At 49.0% G+C, this 23,535-nt stretch overlaps 1 protein-coding gene across 1 annotated transcript in view; it reads right to left on the bottom strand.

The window, feature by feature from the left end:
* GHRHR (growth hormone releasing hormone receptor) overlaps window positions 1–23,535 on the bottom strand; it is a 96,206-nt gene that overhangs the window by 25,735 nt on the left and 46,936 nt on the right. The window contains exon 6 of the mRNA XM_074985520.1: window positions 11,398–11,495. Coding sequence (XP_074841621.1) covers window positions 11,398–11,495 — 98 coding nt within the window. The remainder of the gene's footprint in view (window positions 1–11,397; window positions 11,496–23,535) is intronic.

Here is a 23,535-nt window from a genome sequence, read left to right as displayed (position 1 = left end):
TCGTAGTTCCATTTGGAATCATCATTTGCAGTGTCAACTGTGACTGTGAAGGCCCACACAAGAGTGACAGTCCTTGCTGCATCTGTTGCATGTGTAATGGTGTCTGGCAGGTCTTACTGTGCTTTCTGTGGGCTCGCTTCTCCTCTGCTAGCTGTCTGATCCTCATCTCACCCTTCTGAAGGCCTTTATGTAGTCCCTGCCTCCATCTGCTGTGATCATCTGCCAGCTCGTCCCAGCTGTCTGGCTTGATGTCTACCTCCCTGAGGTCCCTCTTGCAAACATCTTTGTAGCGCAACTGGGGGCGTCCGGGAGGTCTTTTGCCAGAGGCTAGCTCGCCATACAGGATGTCTTTTGGGATCTTTCCATCATTCATCCTGTGGATGTGGCCAAGCCAGCGGAGCCATCGCTGCCTGGGATGGGTGTGTGTGGTTGGGATTCCAGCTTGCTCAAGGACGGTGGTGTTGGACACTCTGTCCTTCCACAATATTCCAAGGATGCACCTGAGGCAGCTCAAGTGGAAGACGTTTAGCCTCTCTTCCTGGCAGGCGTACAGTGTCCAAGACTCACTGCCATAAAGGAGGGTGCTGAGGATGCAGGCCTAACCATATTAATTAGAAGACCAAGGGCTCATTCTCCTGTACCTCAACCAATATTATATATGTCATCATGTGCTGACAATGCCCCTACAATATGTACATTAGACAAATCAGGCAAAAACTTTACCAAAATGCACATGCAAGTGCAATGCTGACAGACCCAGAACGCCAGCACCAGGGATAGAATCTGTGATCATAGGGGCTAAAGCCCTGTGCCAAAGGCCAGGTGGTGCTGAGCCAAGGCTGTAGAGCAGAGACTTTACTCACTCTAGTATGAGGTCTCAATGTCTCTGGGTACTATGCGCTTCTCCAGGCTGACAAAGCATGTGCTGAGTTTCTGAGACCTCCCAGCAGATCTTCCCAGCCAGTGCACCAATTGTAATGCTGGCAGATCCAGGTTGCTAGCACCAGGGATTTTACACACCCACCTCTAAGAATTGGAAGGGACCTTTAGAGATCATCAAGTCCCACTGCCCTTGTGGCTGGACCAAGCACCATCACTGGCATCTATTTGCCCCCATCCCTGATCATGACAAGCACCTTAGGGATTGACCTCCCAGCCCTAGGTTTAGCAGGCTCATGCACAAACCACTGAGCTACCCCTCCACCTGGGACAGAATTTGAAATCAGAGGGGCTAAAGCCCTGTGCTCTACCACATGAGATAAAGGCGATCTAAGTAAGCTCTCTGCTCTACAGCATTAGCTAAGAGCCAGCTGGCCTTTAGCGCATGTGGTAGGGCACAGGGCTTTACCCACTATGTTAATAGATTTTATCGCTGGTGCTGACAACCCAGGTCTGTCTGCATTACACCAGGATTAAGGGAGGTCAGTGGGAGAAACTCTCCCATTGACCTTCCCCAGTACAGACATCCAAGTTTGCCAAATGCAGATATATCCATTTAGCTAGACAATTGCCATAGCTAGAATTACATTTCTGCAGTCATCTTACTTTGCCTAGTGTAAACATAGCTTTAGTGGGGAAATACTAGATTACACTTATCCAATTAACAAAATCCTGGTAGCAGTCCTAGCTCAGTGTGTGTTTGTCCAGCTAAAACTCAAACATAGAACCCTAAGCAGCAAATCCACAAGGGGAGTCAATGAGGTCACATCTCATAAGCAAGTATGTCAAAGTTGATTTAGGGTCATCTCAGCTGGCAGCCACTCCTTGCAAATTAAATACAAAGGAAAATCACATAAGGCAATAATTCAGTTCCCAAGTGGGTAAACAAGCAGGCCAAAGAGTCAGCCTAGATGAAAGAACAGGGTAAGTGCCAAAGAAAACAGCAGTCTCATACTATGTTTTTTTGCACAAGAAGTGCAAGGAATAAGTAAAAAGAAGGGAACAGAACATGTCAAGGACTGCATTTCTGCATTTACAGATCAGCCAGCCGGAAAGCAAGTTCCAGGTTAAACTGGACACTGACAAACAGCAACGAAACAATGTGAAATTGACAACAAAAAACTTCTGAACCATATAAAAAGGATTATTGACAAAGCCAGTGCTTCCCAAATGGTGTTCCACAGAACCCCGGGGTTCCACAAAGTGAAAACAAGGGTTCCACGAGACAATTCCTCTGTGGCCTCCTGCCCTGCCCTGCCTTGCCACTGCTGAAACAGTAGAATTAAATGTAATTGGCTTAATGGCCAGCAGAGTGGTGGGAGGGATCCGGCCATTAAACCAATTGAATTCAGCTCCATTACTTCAGTGACGGCAGAACAGGGAGCCTCAGAGAGCCCCTCACCCACTACCCAAGTGGTCACACCCCTCCGGGTGAGCATGGCTCGGCTCACCCCCACCAGCGGAACACTTCCATGCCAGCCTTACTTCTGCTGGGTGTATGTGACCACCCACTGTAGGCTCCTCAGCCAGCACTATGGTGGGTTAATCCTGGGGATGGGGGTGGTGGTTTTGGGGCTTAGGGAGTTAAGCCTGGGGATGGGGGGGGCTGGTTTTCAGGGACGGGGAGGTAAAGTTTAGGGTTAGGGGGCAGATTAGCTTTGAGCCAGGCCTGACCAGCTAGCAGCACTCTCTATAAGAAGGGAGCTCCCAGCGAACAAGGGGTGAGCAGCGAACAGGGGGCAGCAGCTAAAAGGGAAGGGAGTTTGCCTCTGGGCAAAGTGTCTTAGAGGAGCTTGGGTGAGTGTGGGATTTGGGGGGCTGTGTGGTGAGCTGGTGGGTGAATGTCTGTCTGTCTGCAGCTTGATCAGATGCCTAGGTACCTGAGCTTGTGCTGTGCACAGAAGAGCAGTTTGCAAGGTGTGAATTGGGGGAGTTACCTGCCAGGTGAGCCTTCAAGGGCTGATTAGACTGGAGGCAAATCTTTGAGCCAGGCCTGACCAGCTAGCAGCGCTCTCTATAAGAAGGGAGCTCCCAGCAAACTGGGGGCAGCAGCTAACAGGGAAGGGAGTTTGCCTCTGGGAGTTTGCCGAGGGAGGAGCCCCGGGTTTGTTGTCCTTTTCAGGTATGGTGTTCCACCTGCGCCCTGCAAGGCAGCACTACCAGGAAAAGGAGTCTCTGAAGAGAAGAGCCTGAAGAGCGGTGGGGGAAGGTGGACGTGGGGGCACTGAGAGAAGCTGGGGCCAGTGCAGTGAGGAGGGCGGACATGGGAGCAGATGGGGGTAGTGGGTTGGGGAGGGTCCTATGGTGATGGTAGCTGGGGTGAGGGGCGGTGAAAGGTGGGGAGGAGGGTCCTGGGGATATGAGGTCATTGCTCCACAGGGAGCTATGGTGACTCGCAGTGACAGAGGTATGAAGTAGCGGGATCCTTAACCACATTCTCCACACCCCACTGCCTTGTGGGTTATCCTGGGAAGGAGAAAGGCTAAGGGAGTAAACCCTGACAGAAAATCCGGAGTGGAGTCCGAAGGCAGCTCGGTGTCAACTTCTGGCACTGTCCCAGCAACGCCTGCAGCTGAGCTGGTACCAGACGTGGAGGTTATCCTCTCCTTTGGACTATAACAGTAAAGCCGAGACGGGGACACTGGTGTCTGGGCAGCCCAGAGTCTCCATAATAAGTGCCCAGGTGTGCGCCCGGAGAGGTACTCTGGCATCGCTGAACAGCGTTGCATCAACACGGGAGGCAACAGATACCGGTTATAAGCTCTTGCTCGACTGGCGTAGAGAACAAGCGCCAGGGGTTGCCTTCGATGGTGGGAGAGATCCTTGCATCTCACTGGACAGTCACCGCCCGCCTCAAGCTGGGCAGCCCCCAGCCAATAGGGTACTGTCCCGCCACAGTTCACCTGCCTCACTGGATGCTTGAGGCTTAAGGTTCCTGAACCTGACAAGTGACTGAAATTTGGGCACCAGGCAAATCAATAAGAAAATCAACAATAAATGAGAAACATCAACAATTTAAGCTTGCTTGCTGGAATGTGCGGACCATGCTGACTGGCTTGACTGAAGATCTTCAGGCCATCAGTGACACCCGCAAGACTGCTGTCATCAACGAGGAACTGAAGAGGCTCAGAGTTGATATCGCTGCACTGCAAGAGAACGCGACTCGCAGATTCGGGATCTCTAAAGGAAAATGACTACACCTTTTTCTGGCAGGGTAAAGCCCAAGAAGAACCCAGACAACATGGTATTGGCTTTGCTGTCAGAAACACCCTTCTACAAATGGTTGATTTAGTCATGGGCGGATCAGAAAGACTTCTTCGGATCACGCTTCAAACTTGCGCCGTTCCCGTCCACCTGATCAGCACTTATGCTCCAACCCTGTACACTACACCAGAAGTAAAAGACAAGTTCTATGATGTGCTTAGTGCTCCTGTAGCACAAATACCTGCTCGTGAACAACTGTACATCTTGGGTGACTTCAATGCAAGAGTTGGAGCTGATTGGGCCTCATGGCCTTCCTGCTTAGGACACTTCGGTGTGGGAAAAATGAATGACAGTGGACAGCGTCTCCTTGAACTGTGCACGTACCACAATCTGTGCATCACAAACACATTCTTCCAAATGAACCCACAGCACAGAGTGTCGTGGAGACACCCACGCTGGAAGCACTTCCATCAACTAGATGTGGTCATCACTAGGCGTAATAACCTTAAAAGTGTCCTTCTGACACGCAGCTATCATAGTACTGACTGTGACACAGATCACTCGCTAGTTTGCTCCAAGCTCAAGCTGAGACCCAAGAAGCTGTACCGCTCTAAACCTGCTGGAAGGCCCCGCATTGATGCCAGAAAGACCGCAAACTCGGAGAAAGCTGAAAAGTTCAGACAGACCCTCCAGGAAAATCTGCGCAGCGGCCCTAGGGGTGCCGATGCGACATCCAAATGGCAACATCTGAGGGATACAGTTTACAACACGGCCTTGTCAGTGTTTGGAAGAAGAGCTAGAAACACGAACGACTGGTTCAAAGCTAACTCTGATGAGATGATTCCAGTCATTGAAAAGAAGCGTGCTGCACTCCTGGAGTACAAACGCTCACTGAGCCAGAGTACCCAGCAAGCACTTAGAGGGGCCAGAAGAACAGTACAGCAGACAGCCAGGCGCTGTGCCAACAACCACCGGCTCCAGCTATGCAGCAGCATCCAGACCTGTGCCGACTTTGGTAATCCCAGAGGAATGAACCAGGGTATGAAGAAGGCATTAGGACCCACCCAGAACAAGATGGCACCTCTGAAATCCAAATCTGGTGAAGTCATTGCTGACAAAGTCAAACAGATGGAGCGCTGGGTTGAGCACTACTCCGAGCTGTACCCATGCGAGAACGTTGTGGTTGACGCAGCCCTCGATGCTGTCGAGCTCCTACCAGTAATGGACGAACTGGATCAAGAACTGACTGTGGATGAACTGAAGAGAGCCATCGACAGCATTGCAGCAGGAAAGGCCCCTGGCCAGGATGATATACCACCAGAGGTAATCAAATGTGCCGCGGACACACTCCTGGAACCCCTACATGAGCTACTGTGCCTGTGCTGGAAAGAGGGTGAGGTTCCACAGGATATGCGCGACGCTAACATTGTAATGTTGTATAAGAACAAAGGAGACAGAAGCAGCTGCAACAATTACCGTGGAATCTCCCTCCTAAGCGTCACTGGTAAACTGTTCGCTCGCGTCATCCTTGGCAGACTCCAGAAGATTGCTGAGAGGGTGTACCTCAAATCGCAGTGCGGATTCCGCACAGAGAGGTCTACTGTTGACATGGTCTTCTCTCTAAGGCAGCTGCAGAAGAAGTGCAGGGAGCAGAGAAAGCCACTCTACATAGCCTTCATTGACCTGACCAAGGCCTTTGACTTGGTCAGCAGGGATGGTCTGTTCAAACTGCTCCACAAGATAGGCTGTCCTTCACGGTTACTCAAGATGATCCAGTCATTCCATGAAGACATGAGAGGAACCATCCAATATGACGGCACATTATCGGATGCTTTCAGAATCAGGAGCGGCGTCAAACAAGGATGCGTGCTTGCTCCGACATTGTTCGGGATCTTCTTCGCACTCCTCCTGAAGCATGCCTTTGGATCTTCAACAGAGGGCATCTTGCTGCACACAAGATCTGATGGGAAACTGTTTAACCTTGCAAGGCTGAAAGCTAAGTCTAAGGTGCGAGAAGTCCTCAACAGAGACATGCTGTTTGCAGATGATCCTGCTGTAGTGTCTCACACAGAAGATCAGCTTCAAAAACTGCTGGATCAGTTCTCCAAAGCGTGCAAGGACTTTGGGCTTACCATCAGCCTAAAGAAGACAAACGTACTCAGTCAGGATGTTGCTGAATCCCCATCAATCAGCATTGACAACTATACGTTAGCAGTCGTCCACGAGTTTGTTTACCTCGGGTCCACCATCACTGACACCCTGTCATTGGACACTGAGCTAAATAGGAGGATCGGAAAAGCAGCCACCACTCTGTCCAGACTCAGCAAGAGAGTGTGGAATAACAACGAGCTGTACACTCACACCAAAATGCAAGTCTACAGAGTCTGCATCCTCAGCACCCTCCTTTATGGCAGCTAGACTTGGACCCTGTATGCCCGTCAGGAAAAGAAGCTGAACGTCTTCCACTTGCGCTGCCTCAGGAGCATCCTTGGAATATCATGGAAGGACAGAGTGACCAACACTGCCGTCCTTGAGCAAGCTGGAATCCCAACCATGCACACCCTCCTCAGGCAGCGTCGACTCCGCTGGCTAGGCCACGTCCACAGGATGAATGATGGAAGGATTCCAAAAGACATCCTGTATGGTGAGCTAGCCTCTGGCAAAAGACCTCCCGGACGCCCCCAGTTGTGCTACAAAGATGTCTGCAAGAGAGACCTCAGAGAGGTAGACATCGAGCTGGACAACTGGGAAGATCTAGCAGACGACCGCAGCAGATGGAGGCAGGGGTTACACAAGGGCCTTCAGAAGGGCGAGATGAAGATCAGACAGCTAGCAGAGGAGAAGTGAGAGCACAAAAAGCACAATAAGGACTTGCCAGACACCCACTACATCTACAAGAGATGCAGCAAGGACTGTCACTCTCGTGTGGGTCTTCATAGTCACAATAGACGCTGTAAATGACGTCCTCAATTGAAACTTTAAAGGGCGCGATCCATAGTCTATGCAGACTGAAGGATGCCTTCTACTAGGGGGCTGAGGGATGAGGTGGGTAAAGCCTAGAGATGGGGTGCGTATTTGGGGGCTTGTGGGGAGGTAGAGCCTGGAAACAAAGTTCCACAATTTTTTTTATATTTAAAAGGGTTCCGTGGCCAAATAAATTTGGGAAACACTGGACTAAGCTGTCTCTGTCAAGGGAAATAAACTTCAAGGAACCAAACAGAATTGTGTTTTCCTTCACTCAGCTAGCGCCACCTGCTGGCACAAGCACTAAACGCCCATTTCCCTGCTATTAACTACCAGTTCTTCCCTAGTGAAGAGCTTTGTGATAGATTTCAGTGGAGTTCCTCTGAATTTACACCTGAATAGCTGTGTCTACACGTGCACGCTACTTCGAAGTAGCAGCACTAACTTCGAAATAGCGCCCGTCTTGGCTATACGTGTTGGGCGCTATTTCGATGTTAACATCGACGTTAGGCGGCGAGACGTCGAAGCCGCTAACCCCATGAGGGGATGGAATAGTGCCCTACTTCGAAGTTGAACATCGAAGTAGGGCACATGTAGCCGATCCGCGTCTCGCAACATCGAAATAGCGGGGTCCGCCATGGCAGCCATCAGCTGAGGGGTTGAGAGACGCTCTCTCTCCAGCCCCTGCGGGGCTCTATGGTCACCGTGGGCAGCAGCCCTTAGCCCAGGGCTTCTGGCTGCTGCTGCTGCAGCTGGGGATCCATGCTGCATGCACAGGGTCTGCAACCAGTTGTCGGCTCTGTGGATCTTGTGCTGTTTAGTGCAAGTGTGTCTGGGAGGGGCCCTTTAAGGGAGCGGCTTGCTGTTGAGTCCGCCCTGTGACCCTGTCTGCAGCTGTGCCTGGCACCCTTATTTCGATGTGTGCTACTTTGGCATGTAGACGTTCCCTCGCTGAGCCTATTTCGATGTGGTGCTGCCCAACGTCGATGCTGAACGTCGACATTGCCAGCCCTGGAGGACGTGTAGACGTTATTCATCAAAATAGCCTATTTTGATGTCGCTACATTGAAATAAGCTACTTCGATGTAGGCTTCACGTGTAGACGTAGCCAATAAGTGAAAGAAGAATCAGTCACAAAGCCAGGCTGACACACAGGTTTTATACCACTGCAACTATCATGGACAGAATCATGATTTATTTACTTATATTGAGATATCGATACAACCCTTACCTGTGTGTATTCTAGGAGAGCTTTACCAGTACGGGATTATTGGTATTCTCTACCAGCAAAGTTCTCCTAGTCTGGGTGTAGCTTATAGAACTAAAAACTGTGGTTTGTGCTGGTGTTTAAACATCAGCCTCCTCTCTGTGGATCACCACTTTGTAGTGGTGGAGAGGCTTGTGTGTTTCAATGCCCCCAAGAGTGACGCTGGAGTCATGTACTCCCTTAGATTCACCACATGGCAGAACAATCAAGGGCAAGTTTCCGGACAAAGTGTGGTCCAAGAAGTTCTCAATGGCAAGGCATATGGTGGATAACTGCACGGCGGAGGTGAAACTGATGTGTAATGTTGTAACAGATGTGCAGGCGGATTAAGGCTGCAGCTGATTTTCAGTAGTTTTAGAGGATTTCCAGTAGTTGTGGTGTCCATACCATTGCTTCCAAGCCCTTTATCTGTCAAAGACAGTGTGTTGACTGTTGTGCACCAGTTTCTCCACTTTAAAAAAAGTCCCACGCAGGCGTCTTCCAGTTTGGGGAAAACAACCCTAGCACAAGGCAATTGTCAGGTGATGATCAGCGAATGGTGATGGGAACAGGACAGTGAGATATGGAAATACATAGTCACAAGCCGACACATGTGTGGTGTTTGTGTGATTCAGTCATCTTACTTGAGGACTGAGGCAGGTCAAGCATTTCAGTAGGTGCATGCATGACTGAGCAGTCCATTTTAGGACCCAATCTGCACACCAATATTTGGAAGGGGCTAGAATAGGTGCCCTAAAAATAGTCTTGCCTCTGTTCTTCTTGGTTGGTTAGCCACATTGCAGCCACTGAAAATGTAAGAAACTCTTTAAATTTTGGAACTAGGAATATACATAACCTCTTGACAACTTAAACAGCAACCAACCTGAGTGACATACAGCCATCATTGCCTGTTGTAGTAAGTACAGGCCCAGTATGAAGCCTTAGGCCTGAACCAAAGTAATGGTCAAAACTTTGGTAACAGAAAGCAAAGTGCAGCTGTGAGCTAAAGGAATGCATTGCTCACAGAATTTGGCAAGAAGAGGGTTGATGTTGCATAAACCTATCTACCTAGCATATTGAAATAGGAACATGGTACCAGAACACCCAACCCTGGAAAATTCCACAGATAAGAAAGAACAGGCCGAAACATCCCAATGATGGGGCAGAAGGGTAATATGATGGATAGAGTTGTTTTGTTCGAACCACCATGTACAAGGTGAGAGGCGGCACCTGACTACGTTGAAGGGTTGTACCTCAATACGTCAGGAGTGATGTGTGAATTGTTTGTACCTGTGTATAAAAATGTACTTCTGGGATGTGGTCTGGGTCCGGCCAAGGGGGCAGTGGAAAGTCCCACCACTGACTGAGCCGAGTCCATTGACCATGGGTGCATATTTGTAGTATGCCCTGACTTATACTGAGGAGTCTACAGGGAACTACTATTGTGTCCAATACGGCAATAAACCTGGCCGACGTGCCTTCGCACCTTACTAGACTCTGTGGTCCTTGGGGGTTCTCCGCGGGTCTGCTTTGTCAGCAATCTGCAGAGCCGGGGCAGCACACAGAGGGAACACACGCACGGAGCCGAGTGATACATTGGAGAGAGCAGAGCACCACACTGGTGGCAACTCTGACAACACCTGTGATCTGAGTCAGTATAACATTGATACTCCTGCTGTTGGTCAGCAGCCTCCTGCCATACCTGGAAACATCTGTACTCACTGTAATAGTACTTGTGGCTCAAGGATAGGCCTTATAAGCCATGTGAGGATCCCCAGCTTCCATGGAAGGTGATCATACTTGTTAACAAGTGATCACCACCATCACCTCTCATAGTATACCAGTTTGAATGCAGCTTTTCTGGTCTAACTATCTACACTAGGGAGTTCCTCCAGGCCTGGGCTGCATTCCATTATATTGTTATCAAGGTGCCTTCTGCAGCTTATTCTCCTTCTTGTACATAAATAGCTATGCCAGCAGAAGCACAAGAGGTAGCCAAAGTGGGGAAACTTTTCTGTACAGACAAGATGGGAATCAAACTGAATACTAACCTCAATTGCACAGGTGTAAATCCAGAGTAACTGCTGAAGTCAATGGATTTGTTCCTGTATAATAGAGACCAGAATCTAGACACGGCATTTTGCTTCAGCCCAGATTTCTTCTTGCTTTGTTATGGCTGCTTATTATTTTCTTTAAAGGACTTGCTTTCTTTAAACTAGGAGAAAAGCAAGAATCCAGCACGCTACTAGGTAAACTGTCCTGTGTCTGCAATTTTGGTGAGAAGATGGTATGTTTGCCTTTTCATTGCAGCAGTACTCACATATCAGACTGGTTATTGGCTATAATGAGCTGGGACAACAGCCACCACAGGCCCCAAGGCAAAGTGGGAGTGAGGCCCAGATCTATGCACCTGAAAAGGCTGGAGACAACAGTGGAAGGGATGGGCCTAGGTCAATCAGCCCTTTACTCCCACCTGGAGCATGGTGCTGGGTGCTACCCTCCCTTCCTCACCACCATGCAGAACAGCGCTGTTGCAGCAGGTCAGAGGAGCCCAGAGCTCAGGCTGCCACTGCTGCTGAAATAACCTTTGAAATGCCTTTGAAATGAAGCATGCATTTGACACGCTGGGCCCCTATGTAACTGCACCCCCTTCTTCCCTCCCCTCCCCACCCCCTGGCCTGGGTATAACTGAAGTATTAATCCCAGATTTTGCAAACATTTTGGACCAGATCTTCAGCTAGTGTGTCCTTGCGTTTCAGGGGAGCTATGTGAATTTACAGCACATGCAGATCTGGACTTACATTGTTCTGACACAGCTGTCAAGATGTATTCAGCGTATACCTTAGCACTCTCTTAACCCATAGAACAAGACATTTACTACTTTCATAGAGCAACTGGCCAGAATAAAAACACAATGGCATTTCATACTTCATAAGCATGTTGTTGGTTCAATCACGTTTCTGTTCCCAATGAACCTCTGAAATAGAAAGGCACAGGACGAGTGTTATCACATTTCTAAATGGCATTTGTTCGGACATACTTACTTCCTCAGCTGGAATCTCATCATTCACTGGACAGGCAATGTGGTAGGATGGAAAAGGATCAGACCAGCCTCTCACAGTACAGTTTCTTCTTACCAGACCTGCAAGAAATTCTTGTTTATTGCTGAGCTAAGCCAGACATTAGACCATAAACCCACTGGGATATAGATCTTTCTGTTGCTATGTGTTTATACAGTACCAAGCCCAAAGGGGTCCTGGGTCTATTGGGCACTACAGTAATACAGACAATAATAGTAATGCACTAGTTCCATGGCAAACCAGACAGGAGCAGAGGTAGGTGGCTTGCTAATCAGGAGCTCCCAACTGGGCAGATACAACAGCTCCCGTGAGCCAGTAAGGTAGGACGGCAACAGAAGAAGATATGGGAGCAGTTCTAGGAAGATATATTGCTTGTGAGGACTTTCCAGGACCCCAGACTTTCTTCTTAATTCTAAGAGTTATCCTAACAAGTCTGGTACAGAGGCATCACCATCTCCATCTGAATCCCAAACACCACCTGGCATATGAGACTTGAGTCTCTCTCCTCCTTCCTTCTCCCTCTTGTGTGCTCTTCCTTCCACATCTCTCCTATCCCTCACCATTTTCTTTCTGTCTCATAAAAGTTTGACTTAGTCCACCAAATCAAGACAGAAACTTTTGCAACAGAGCTGCAAGCCTGTGATCATAAAAGCAGTACACTAGCCAGCCCCAGGTTGGTACAAGATCATGGAGTGGCTGATCAGACCATGTGTTCTGCCCATGTTCCTCCAGCAATGAGGCTGGAAGTGAAAGTCCATGCCAGAGAGAGAAGTAGCAACGAAGGGTCCTGTGGCACCTTATAGACAAACAGAAAAGTTTAGAGCATGAGCTTTCGTGAGTTAACTCACTTCTTCAGAGAGAGAAGTGACATTTTTTGTCTTTGCCCTTCTTTCCTCTTGTGTACATTTGTCTTGTTTTTATCTTCCAGGAAATGGGATAGAAATTTAAGAGCAAAAGCAATGACAGTTTCAGCCTATCCCAGCTAGAGACCAAGGATGTTAATGTTTAACAGTTAGGACCTTGAGCAGCCCCTGCTCCTCCTCCCACCCATGGACAGGGGGTTGCCCCAGATGGGGCTGCCGTGTGCAGGGGCACCTGCAGCTGGGCCAGAGCAGCTCCCATCCACAGTGACCTAGGGGGCGAGGGGAGCAACTGGGAGACAGGAAGGGCAGCTGTGGAGGCCACTCCAGGACAATCCTAGAGACAACCTGAACCTGCCTGTAGCAGAGGGCAGACTGAGGGCAGCAGCTTCAGCAAATGTTGCTAAGCATGCTCAGTCCATGAGAGCATGCTCAGTAGAAGCCAAGCAGCAAATCTTGGTCCCCCCATCCCCAACACGTGCTGGCTCTGATCTCAAAACCTTTTTCTATTTGTCCCCAAAATGGCCCTCATTGCCATCTTTAATGCCATCTAAAAGGCTGCCAAGCAAATGCATTTTCCTTCTAAAACCTCTCTTTGACTAAAGGGAAAGAGAACAATGTATACAGTTAAAACAAAAAAATATTATTCAATATTTTATATTTCAGACAGTGTGGTCAAGCATTTAAAAATTAATCGTTCACTGTTAAACAATAAAAGAATACCATTTATGTAAACATGTTGGGTGCTTTCTACAAATTCCGATTGACTGATTTCTATTAATACAAAGTGTATGGTGCTCTTCATAATTATTTTTTACGAATATTTGCACTGTAAAAATAATTAGTATTTTTACTTCATCTGATATATGTACTGTGGTGCTATCTTTTTATCATGAAAATTAAACTTACAAATGTACACAAAAATGGGCATCCAAAAATGTAATAATGTAAAATTTTAAAGCCTGTAACTCTACTCCATCCTACTTTTGGTTAAGCCAATCATTCAGACAAAGAAGTCTGGTTACAATTTGTGGGAGATAAAGCAGCTTGCTTCTTGTTTACGTTATCTGAAAGTGAGAAAAGGCACTTGCATGGTGCTATTGTAGCTGACATCGCAAGGTATGTATGTGACTGATGCACTAACAAGTCATTTGTCCATTTATGCTTCAACCACCATTCGAGAGGACATGCATCTATGCTGATGGTGGGCCCTGCTTGGTCATGACGAAAAGCAGAGTGAATCAACTCATGTTCATTTTCATCATCTAAGCCAGATGCCACCAGGAAAAGGTTGATTTTCTTTTTTGATGGTTCAGGGTCTATTTTTTCTGAATTGAATTGCTCTTTTAAAACTTCTGAAAGAATGCTATACATTTTGTTCCTCTTAAGTTCTGGACAGCTATTCACATTCTAAACCTTGGACGAAGTGCTGTAGCTGTTTTTTTGTTTTGTTTTTGTTTTTGTTTTTAAAATCTCACATTGGTACTGTAGGCGCCCAGGGCTATGGCAGTGCCCGTAGCTCTGGACGGGACCGCATCCACACTGGCGGTCCTGGGAAGCCCAGCCCTTAGTTCAGGGCGGGGCAGCAGCACAAGGGTTACAGCACAAGCCCAGCCCTCAGTTCAGGGCAGGGCAGCAGCCCAAGGTTTGTAGCACAAGGTTTGGGGAACAAACCCAGCCCTCAGTTCAGGGCGGGGCAACAGCACTAGGGTTGAGGAGCAAGCCCAGCAAGGGCTTACCCCGTCGGGGAGGGGGTAGGGGGTTGCAGGCCCTCCCACACCACTGCGACCCGGCCCGGGGCCCTGCGGGTTGCTTACACATGACCACGGCAGTGGGGATCCAGGCCGCAACACACCGCCATGGGTTCTGGTGCAGCGTTCCCCAGGCCACTTCCTACCTCCACCTCCATCGGGGGAAGGTCCCAGTCCATCTGGTCAGGGGGTCCAGCAGGGTCGGCCCCCTCCAAATCATCTACCTTTGGGGGCTCCGGCCAGTCGGTCATCTCCACATCGTTGGGGTAGGCTGGCGGCGGTAGCAAGGTGGGTCTGAGGCGATCCTGGGCCTGGGGGCTGCTGGGGTCCGCTGGAACTCTGAGGCAGGCCGCTCCTGGGGCCTCATGGTTGCTAGCCCCCGCCTGTCTGGCTGGGCCTGGGGTTTCCTCCAAGAAGGGGGTCCTCCACCGGCTTGAGGGTCCTGGCAGATCTGGGAAGTCGGGGTAGGTCCCCTGGGGCATCCGGATCCATAGCTGTCCTAGCTGGTCTGGGCTGCTGGGGGCTTGTTCCTCCCGACCAGCCAGGCGGCAGCGGGCTCTCTGCCCCTGGTGTCTGGGAGCCCGCAAAGGTGCTACCTCCCTGCCTGGAGACCCAGGCTTTAATGGGTCCCGAGCTCTGCCCCTGGCCCTTCTGGCTCTAGGCCCTGCCCTCTGAGGGGCGGGCCCTGGTGTTCTGGCTCCGGGCCCGCCCACCAGGGCCTCTGCATCGCCTCCTCTGCCTCTGAGTCAGCAGGAGGCCACAGCGGCTCACTACAGGTACCTTCTTTGCTTGTTATCAACTTTGCTGTGAAACTATTTAGAAGCCTGCAAATGTGCAAATATCTGCTTTATAAGCTGCGGGAATCTACATCCACCAATGTGGTTGAGACTCATTGTGGTGGATGTGGGTGTGCAGATATGCATTTTGTATTTAGAACCCTGCAAATTTGCGCATATCCACTTTATATGCGTGGGTATCTGCATCTATGGATGTCAGTGCATATATCTTGATCGTATATTACTAAGGTTTATGAAATTAGTTTATGACACTTAGTTCAATTGCCATATGTGTTCCTGGGAAAATCTAGTAGTAGTAGACTTTCTACCATGGAACGCTGCATTGCATTCAGGTACCCATGAACCTGAAGATGATGTAACAGTGGATATGAATGGTATAGACACATAGGCTGTGTCTACACGGGAGCCCACCATCGAAAGAGCAAAATCGAAAGCCATTTGAAAGAACATGACCACACGGCAAAGGCGTATCACAGTTCCGACCCACTTGAAGACCCCGTCCCATTATTTTGAAAGAGAGCGTCCACACATGTATGAGTGCTCTTTCGAAAGAAGGGAGGCAGACATGACACAGATGGGGTCGCATGGCCACCAAGCCCTTCCAGGGCCCGCAGCCAGCCACTGCCTTAAAGGGGCCCCCTCCAGTTCCCCCGCCCTGCACTAGCCGAGGCCTGCCAAGCTGCCAGGAGCAACACAGGACCTCAGCGTAGCAGCACCATGGCCGACAACACCCTGTTCCTCGCACTGGATGCACACATCATGGGCACTGTTGCTCCCATTGTCTGAACGGTCACCGCAGCGGCCCCCCTCCTCCTTGGGAGACAGAACAGCCCCCCGAGGACACGGAGCCCACCCAGACTGAACCCCACCCCGTGGCACCCTGGCGCCTGTGAAGCCACCACAGCAGCACGTACTGGCGGAAGCAGCTGGTTCTGAGGCAATGGGATGGTGCCACCTGGCTCCAGAACATTCGCATGAGCCAGGACACCTTCCAGGAGCTGTCACTGCTGGCACCTGCATTGAGGCATCAGGACACCACCATGCAGCCTGCACTCCCCCTTGAGAAGTGAGTCGCAATGGCAGTATGGAAACTGGCCACTCCGGAGGCCTACCGCTCAGTGGGCCATCATTCGGGGTGGGCAAGGCCACTGTTGGAGCGGTGTTCATGGAGGTAAGCTGGGCCCAGAGCACACTCCCACCACAGGAAGGGGGAGGGGGGCCCACAGGCCCACAGGAGGGGGTTGCTGGCTGGGAACACCCTGCCACACCCTCACAAGAGTGCATGGCCTCCCTCTCATGCAGGATCTCCGAGGGTGCCCGGCTCCCCGTGACCCGGCTGGACGACTGGAGGGGACATTGATGACGAAGTCGCCCTCCTTGCTGGACCAGTCCCAAGTGATGTCTGTCCCCTAGCTCGGGCTGGCAGGTCCTGGCTCCTGCACTCCTCCAGCTCAGGCTGATCTGCTGAGCTGCCCAGGACTGCTGTGGGTGGGGATCTGTCCCAGGGCCCCAGGGTGCTGTGGAGCTCCCAATAGTAGGGGCAGGTAGAGGGGCCTGCCCCTGAGCTCCCAGACTCATCTCGGACCTGGGCATAGCCCTGCTGGAGCTCCTTTACTTTGCTCTGGACTTGCTCCGGGGTCCGCTTCGGGTGGCCTTGGCTGGTCAGTCCCTGGGCCAGAAGGGTGAAGGCAGCAGCATTCCTCCGCTTTACTCCCATCTCCAGGAAGACCTCCACTTCTTTCCAGAGGGCCGGGAGGTCTCGGAGTTCATGGTCCATCCAGGAGGGGCCCCTTTTCTTTTTCTACGGGATGGACCCCTGGGAGTCCTGTGGGAGCTCTGAGGGGTGGCCCTGGGGCTTGGGAGACTGCCGGGTGTTGGCCATGTGCCCGTCGCTGTCGTCGGGGGGGGCTGAGAGGGTGTGCTGCTTGGGGCTCGTGCTTTCACAGCTTGCCTGATCTCAACTTCCTGCCACGTGGTTTCTGGGTCCATATGGCTTTAAGAGCGGCCAGACGTGTGGGTCATGGAGCTCTGCTTGGCGGGGCAGGGCGTCTCCGCACTCAGGCTGGCTGCCATCATGGAGGACTCCTCTTTCGAAAGAGCAGGCCATGGAGCATCTACACACGCCTTCTTTTGATGTTGTTTTTCGACAGATGGCGCTCTTCCCCTACGGGATCAGGGTCCCGCTTTCAATGTCTGGGCTGCGTTCCTTCAATTTCAAATTGAAAGAGCGCCTGGCACGTGTAAATGCTCCCTTCATTCTTTCGAAAGAGGGCCGGTCTTTTTGAAATACTGTGAATGTGCAGACACACCCCTACAGACCAGTGTCCTAAAAGAGGCTACTTCATCTACAAAAAGCTACCCTGCTAGACAAGCAACTTCAGGAGGTCTAAGTTACATTGAGGCAACTGGCCCAAATATTTAAAGGCCACTAAGGAAGTAACATGAGATTACTTTGTGTTGTATTAAGAACAATGCTTCCACATGAGAATGCTGCAGAACTACCAGACCAACACAGCCCAAAGAACTTTTAACAACAACACCTCTACCAGACAGACTTTGGAGGAGACTAGCTGCAAAAATGTGTGCACTCAGAGGACATTGCTGCCTGGTCATTGTGAACTATTTTTCCAATTACACAGAAGTAATGTATTTAAAAGACATAACATGTTGGAAAGTTATCGAGACACATGAAGTGCACTTTTGCTTGCTTCAACATTCCAGAACAACTTGCAAAGGGCAGTGGGCAATGGCAGTGCAATTTAAGTCACTTCAAACTAAACAGTTTTTAATGATATTACTAGCAGTCTGCATTAGCCACAAATGAATTCAGAATCTGAGAGGGCTATACAAACAGGCAAGAAAATTTCACAACAGGAAGATCCACTCTTTGGTCTTCTGAGTTACAGATCAACACAGTAGCTGCGACTGGATATAGTCTAGCACAATTAACTCTGCCATGAACCCTCTACAGGATCCATGCCAGTTCCAAGCCTGGATGAAGGAGGAGGGTTGGTCAGATGAGTGTCGATGGGCTGACCATCACATAACAGGGATGCTGCAGACAGGGGAGTTTAAGACGGAGACCAAGTGATCCTGCTGCTGAAGAAGCTACCAGGTGAGAGTGCTGGCTTTTGGGGTGAGTGAGTGAGTGTGCTTAACTGTTTGAATTTGAACTGCCATTTTGATTTCAGGTGGGTGAGTTTCAGCTTCTGTGGCAGTTGGGACTGTGTGCTTCACCTTTGTTCCCTTGATTGCCTTTGATCAGCCTTCCCCTGTGTGACTCACGGGGGGTGGGCCTGACCTAGGCCAGCAGGCTTTAAAAACCAGAGGCAAGAGCAACCAGGGGAGCGAAGCGGACAGGGAGCTGCAGACAGGGGAGTTTGGGAGGGAGTTTGACAGAGGGAGGCCTACGATGGTTAGGAAGACCTGCAACACCTGTGCCAGCACTATTACTGTCTCCTCCACCTGTGCCTGTAGCCAGACAGACTGCCTGACCATGGATGCCTCTACCTAGATCCTGGTGTAGCTTTGCAGGGACTGTGGTTTGCAATTCCCACTTACTGATATCCAGGCTGAGGGGACCATCCCGTGTGAAAGGTGCCTGCTGGTGGAATCTCTCAGGCGGCAGGTGGGAGAGCTACAGGAGGAGGTAGCCAGGTTGAGGAGTATCCGACTCCACGAGCAGTTCCTGGATAGTATTCATGTGGAGACAGCTGAGGTAACTGTCCCAGTACACAGGACAGCTGATAAACCACTGGTGGAGGAGGAGATAGATCAGGGTGGACACTGGCAGCTTGTTACTTCTGGCAGTAAGCAGAGTTCCACCCCTGCTCAGAACCCTCCCATGTGGTACTAGGAAACCGTTGTGCTGTACTCGATATAGGAAACAAAGAATCACCCTGTACAGCAGAGGAGAAGCCTTGTACCCCCAAGGCTGGGAAGTCTGCTGCCACCACTGCGAGGAGGAAACAAGGAGTAGAGGTGGTCGGGGACTCTTTTCTGAGGGGAATGGAGGTGCCCATCTGTTGCCCTGATATTTCATCTCGGGAGGAAGGCTGCCTGCCAGGGGCCTATATCCGAGATGTCACGGAGGTGTTGTCAAGGATTATCCAGCCCTCTGAGTACTATCCCATGCTTCTCATCCATGTGGGCACTAATGATACTGCGAGGTGTGACACTGAGCAGATCAAGAGTGACTTCAGGGCTCTGGGGGCATGGGTAAGGGAGTTTGAGGCACAGGTGGTAAGGGCCCAGGCAGAGACAGGTGCATCCTAGAGGTGAATGCCTGGCTTCAAAGAAGGTGTCGCCAAGAAGGCTTTGGTTTCCTCAACCACGGGATGCTATTCCAGGAAGGACTGCTAGGCAGAGACAGTGTTCACCTTTCAAGGAGGGAAAAGACCGTATTTGGACACAGACTGGCTAACCTAAGGAGGAGGGCTTTAAACTAGGTTCGACGGGGACAGGGAAGCAAAGCCCACAGGTAGGTGGAGAACATGGAAACCTGGGAGATGGGTTGGAAATGGGAGGAAGCATGGGCAACAATGTCAGAGTAAAAAGAGGGTCAGGGCAAAACAGGGAGGCAAGATCAAATCAATATCTTAGATGCCTATATACAATGCAAGAAATACGGGTAATAAGCAGGAAGAACTGGAAGTGCTAATAAATAAATACAACTATGACATTGCTGGCATCACAGAAACTTGGTGAGATAATACACATGATTGGTATGTTGGTATTGAAGGGTACAGCCTGCTTAGGAAGGATAGACAGGGAAGAAAGGGAGGCGGTGTTGCCTTACATATTAAAATATACACACATGGACTGAGGTAGAGATGGACATAGGAGATGGACGTGTTGAGAGTCTCTGGGTTAGACTAAGAGGGGTAAAAAACAAGGGTGATATCCTGCTAGGGGTCTACTACAGGCCGCCTACCCAGGTGGAAGAGGTGGATGGGGCGTTTTTTAAACAACTAACAAAGTCATGCAGGGACCAGGATTTGGTGGTGATGGGGGACTTCAACTATCCGGACATATGTTGAGAAGCTAATACATTAGGGCACACATTATCCAATAAGTTCTTGGACTGCATTGGAGACAGTTTTTTATTCCAAAAGGCTGAAAAAGCTACCAGAGGGAAGCTGTTCTAGATTTGATTTTAACAAATAGGGAGGAATTGGTTGAGAATTTGAAAGTGGAAGGCAGCTTGGGTGAAAGTGATCGTGAAATCATAGAGTTCACAATTCTAAGGAAGGGTAGAAGGCAAAACAGCAAAACAGATATAATGGATTTCAGGAGGGCACATTTTGGTAAACTCAGAGAGCTGGTAGGTAAGGTCCCATGGGAAGCAAAACTGAGGGGAAAAACAGCTGAGGAGAGTTGGCAGTTTTTCAAAGGGACAATTATTAACGGCGCAAAAGCAAGCTATCCCACTGCATAGGAAAGATAGAAAATATGGCAAAAGTCCACCTTGGCTTGACCAAGAGATCTTGCATGATCTCAAAGTAAAAAAGGAATCATATAAAAAATGGAAACAAGGACAAATTACAAAGGATGACTATAGGCAAACAACACACGAATGCAGGAGCAAGATTAGAAAGGCTAAGGCACAAAATGAGCACAAACTAGCTACAGGAGTAAAGGGAAACAAGAAGGCTTTTTATAAATACATTAGAAACAAGAGGGAAACTAGAGCTAGGGTAAGACCATTGCTCAGTGAGGAGGGAGAAACAGTAACAGGGAACTTGGAAATGTCAGAGATGCTTAACGACTTCTTTATTTCAGTCTTCACTGAGAAGTCTGATGAAGGAATGCCCAACATAGTGAATGCTAGTGGGAAAGGATAAGGAAGAATAGTAAGAGGAACAATGTGAAGATACAGAGAGGTATTACGGCGAATGTAAGACCAGGGAGGAGTATGAAACAATTAGGAATATTAATAGGAAATGGCAAGCAAAGCAGATGGTGATCAAAGATGAGAATGAAAAAGTGCTCATGGACATGGAGAAGATTGTGCAGCAATGGATGAGATATTGCACCGATCTATACAAAGCACAGTTGGACCCGAGTGTCTCAGAGAGGCTGATCAAAGAACTGAAAGAGATATCTCCACCAAGCACAGAGAGTGAGAGAGCGATATTTTGAAGAAGGAAGTAGAAAAAGTAATGAAATGACTAAAGAACAACAAGAGCCCTGGAAATGATAAGATCACTGGAGAGATAATCAAATATGGCAGAGAAAGCATGATTCAGGAAATACACTGACTGTAATATAGCGTGGAAAGAAGGGAAGGCGCCTCAGAAATGGACAAGATCAGTGCTAGTGACAAACACAAGAAAGGAAGTACATTGGAGTGCAAGAACTACAGAATGATTGCCCTAATGAGTTACCTAGGCAAGATGCTGATGATGATACTGATTGAAACACTAAGATCGCAGATAGAAGAACATATAGCAGACGAGGAAGTGGGGTTCAGAAAAGACAGAAGTACCACACAACAGATATTGGCACTAAGACTGATAGTGGAGAAAGCTTGATGAAAGAACAAGAATATATAGGCTATGACTACATTAGCCAAAACTTCGAAATGGCCATGCAAATGGCCATTTCGAAGTTTACTAATGAAGTGCTGAAATACATATTCAGCACCTTATTAGCATGTGGGTGGCCGCAGCACTTCGAAATTGAGGCGGCTCACCACCGTGCAGCTCGTCCCGATGGGGATCCTTTTTGAAAGGACCCTGGCTACTTCAAAGTCCCCTTATTCCCATCAGCTCATAGGAATAAGGGGACTTCAAAGTAGCTGGGGACCTTTCGAAAAGGAGCCCCCTTGGGACAAGCCGCGCGGCGGCAAGCCGCTTCAATTTCTAAGTGCCGCGGCCGCCCGCATGCTAATGAAGCACTGAATATGTATTTCAGCACTCCATTAGTAAACTTTGAAATGGCCATTTGCATGGCCATTTTGAAGTTTTTGGCTCGTGTAGACACGGCCACAGACTTGCTTCGTTGATTTTCAAAAGGTGTTTGACAGTATAGATCAGAAAGTGACTTGGGCGGTCTTGGAGTCATATGGCGTGGATAGCAGACTGATACGGTTGTTGAAGGATATCAGTGACAATGTGGAGGCAACGGTGAGAACATGCGGGGAGTTGGAAAGTTGGTTTAAAACATGCAGAGGTACAAGACAAGGAGATCCAATATCGCCAAGTATCTTCATCACACATCTGGAGAAAGCGATGGACAATATTAAGGAAGAGGTCGGAGGGATACCTGTGCACAGGAAAAGAATTAAAACTGGAGGTTCACAGATGATATAGTTATCATTGAGGAAGAGGAGGAGAAGCTGGCAAAAATGGTGCAGGTGCTAAACCGAGAAGGGAAGTGGTATGGACTGATTATGAACATTGATAAAACAAAAACAATGGTATTTGGAGCTAAGGAAATAGAAATGAAGATCAGTGCAGATGGGATTGAACTAGAAGTCATACAGAAGTACACATATCTGGGGAGCAACATAATGTATGATCTAGACTGTAAGAAGGAAATAGCGACTAGAATAGCGAAAGCAAGAGCGAGTTTGAAGGCAATGGGTAAGAGCTGGAAAAGCAAAGCGATTAGCTTAGGAGTGAAGCTGAGCATCTTGAAAATGTGTGTATTCGGAGAATGTTGTACGGATGTGAGACATGGGTGATCATGAAAGGTTCGAAAAGAAGAATATTGGCGTTCAAAAGGAGTTGCTATAGAAAGATTCTGAGAATAGGATGGATGCAGAAGGTCTCCAGTGAGGAATTATATGGAAAGATATGCCTGAAAGAGAGCCTGCTGCAGAAGGTTATAAAAAGGAAGCTACTCCTATTTTGGCATATTTGCAGAATGAACGATGAATGAAAAATCAGGACCCTGGTATTTAGCATAATGGATGTTTTGACTAGGAGAGGCAGACTCCACAGAGAATGCATAGGTGATATAGTTGATTGGTGCAAAGCTAGTCTACAGAAACTAAACCTCTCTGCACTGGACATGGAAAGATGGAAAAAAATAGCGAGAGAGGCATCAGACATCAATGGATGCTGAGCCCACAGTTATTGATGATGATGATGATGATGATGATACCTGATGGGAAGACAACTCAACTAGTCTTCTAACTTTGAAGAGTCTCCAAAATGGCCAGACATGAGGAGAATAGCTAAGGCATGTCTTCACTACATGGAAGTTCAACTGGTCAGGGTCAGTCTTGCTGGGTTAGATTCCATATGCCTGGTGGGGTATATGAAATCATATCATCTGGGATTGGCAGTCATCCCCTTACTCTCAATGCCATAAGAAGTAAGGAAGATCAATGGTAGAGTTTCTTCTGTTGACTTCCCTCTGTGTGGATATCCAGGTAAGTTGATTGTCGGTAAGTCGATTCTAGCTACGCAATTGCTCTAGCTAGAATTGCATATCTACGACTGACTTTAATACCTAGTGTAGACCTGGGTTTACTTGGGTAAAAAGGGTTAAAGAGCTTATAAAAGTATTTTAGAAAGAAAGTAATTCGGAGAGCTGCTATGTCTACAGCTTGGTGGCCACCTTGGGCATCTCTACACTAGCCCCAAACTTCAAAATGGCCATGCAAATGGCCATTTCAAAGTTTACTAATGAAGCGCTGAAATACATATTCAGTGCCTCATTAGCATGCAGGCGGCTGCGGCACTT

Source organism: Carettochelys insculpta, chromosome 2 (genome assembly GCF_033958435.1).
Source record: "Carettochelys insculpta isolate YL-2023 chromosome 2, ASM3395843v1, whole genome shotgun sequence".
Classification (NCBI taxonomy): Eukaryota; Metazoa; Chordata; order Testudines; family Carettochelyidae; genus Carettochelys; species Carettochelys insculpta.
Note: the sequence above shows the minus strand (reverse complement) of the source record. Positions and strands in the feature narration are given on the sequence as shown.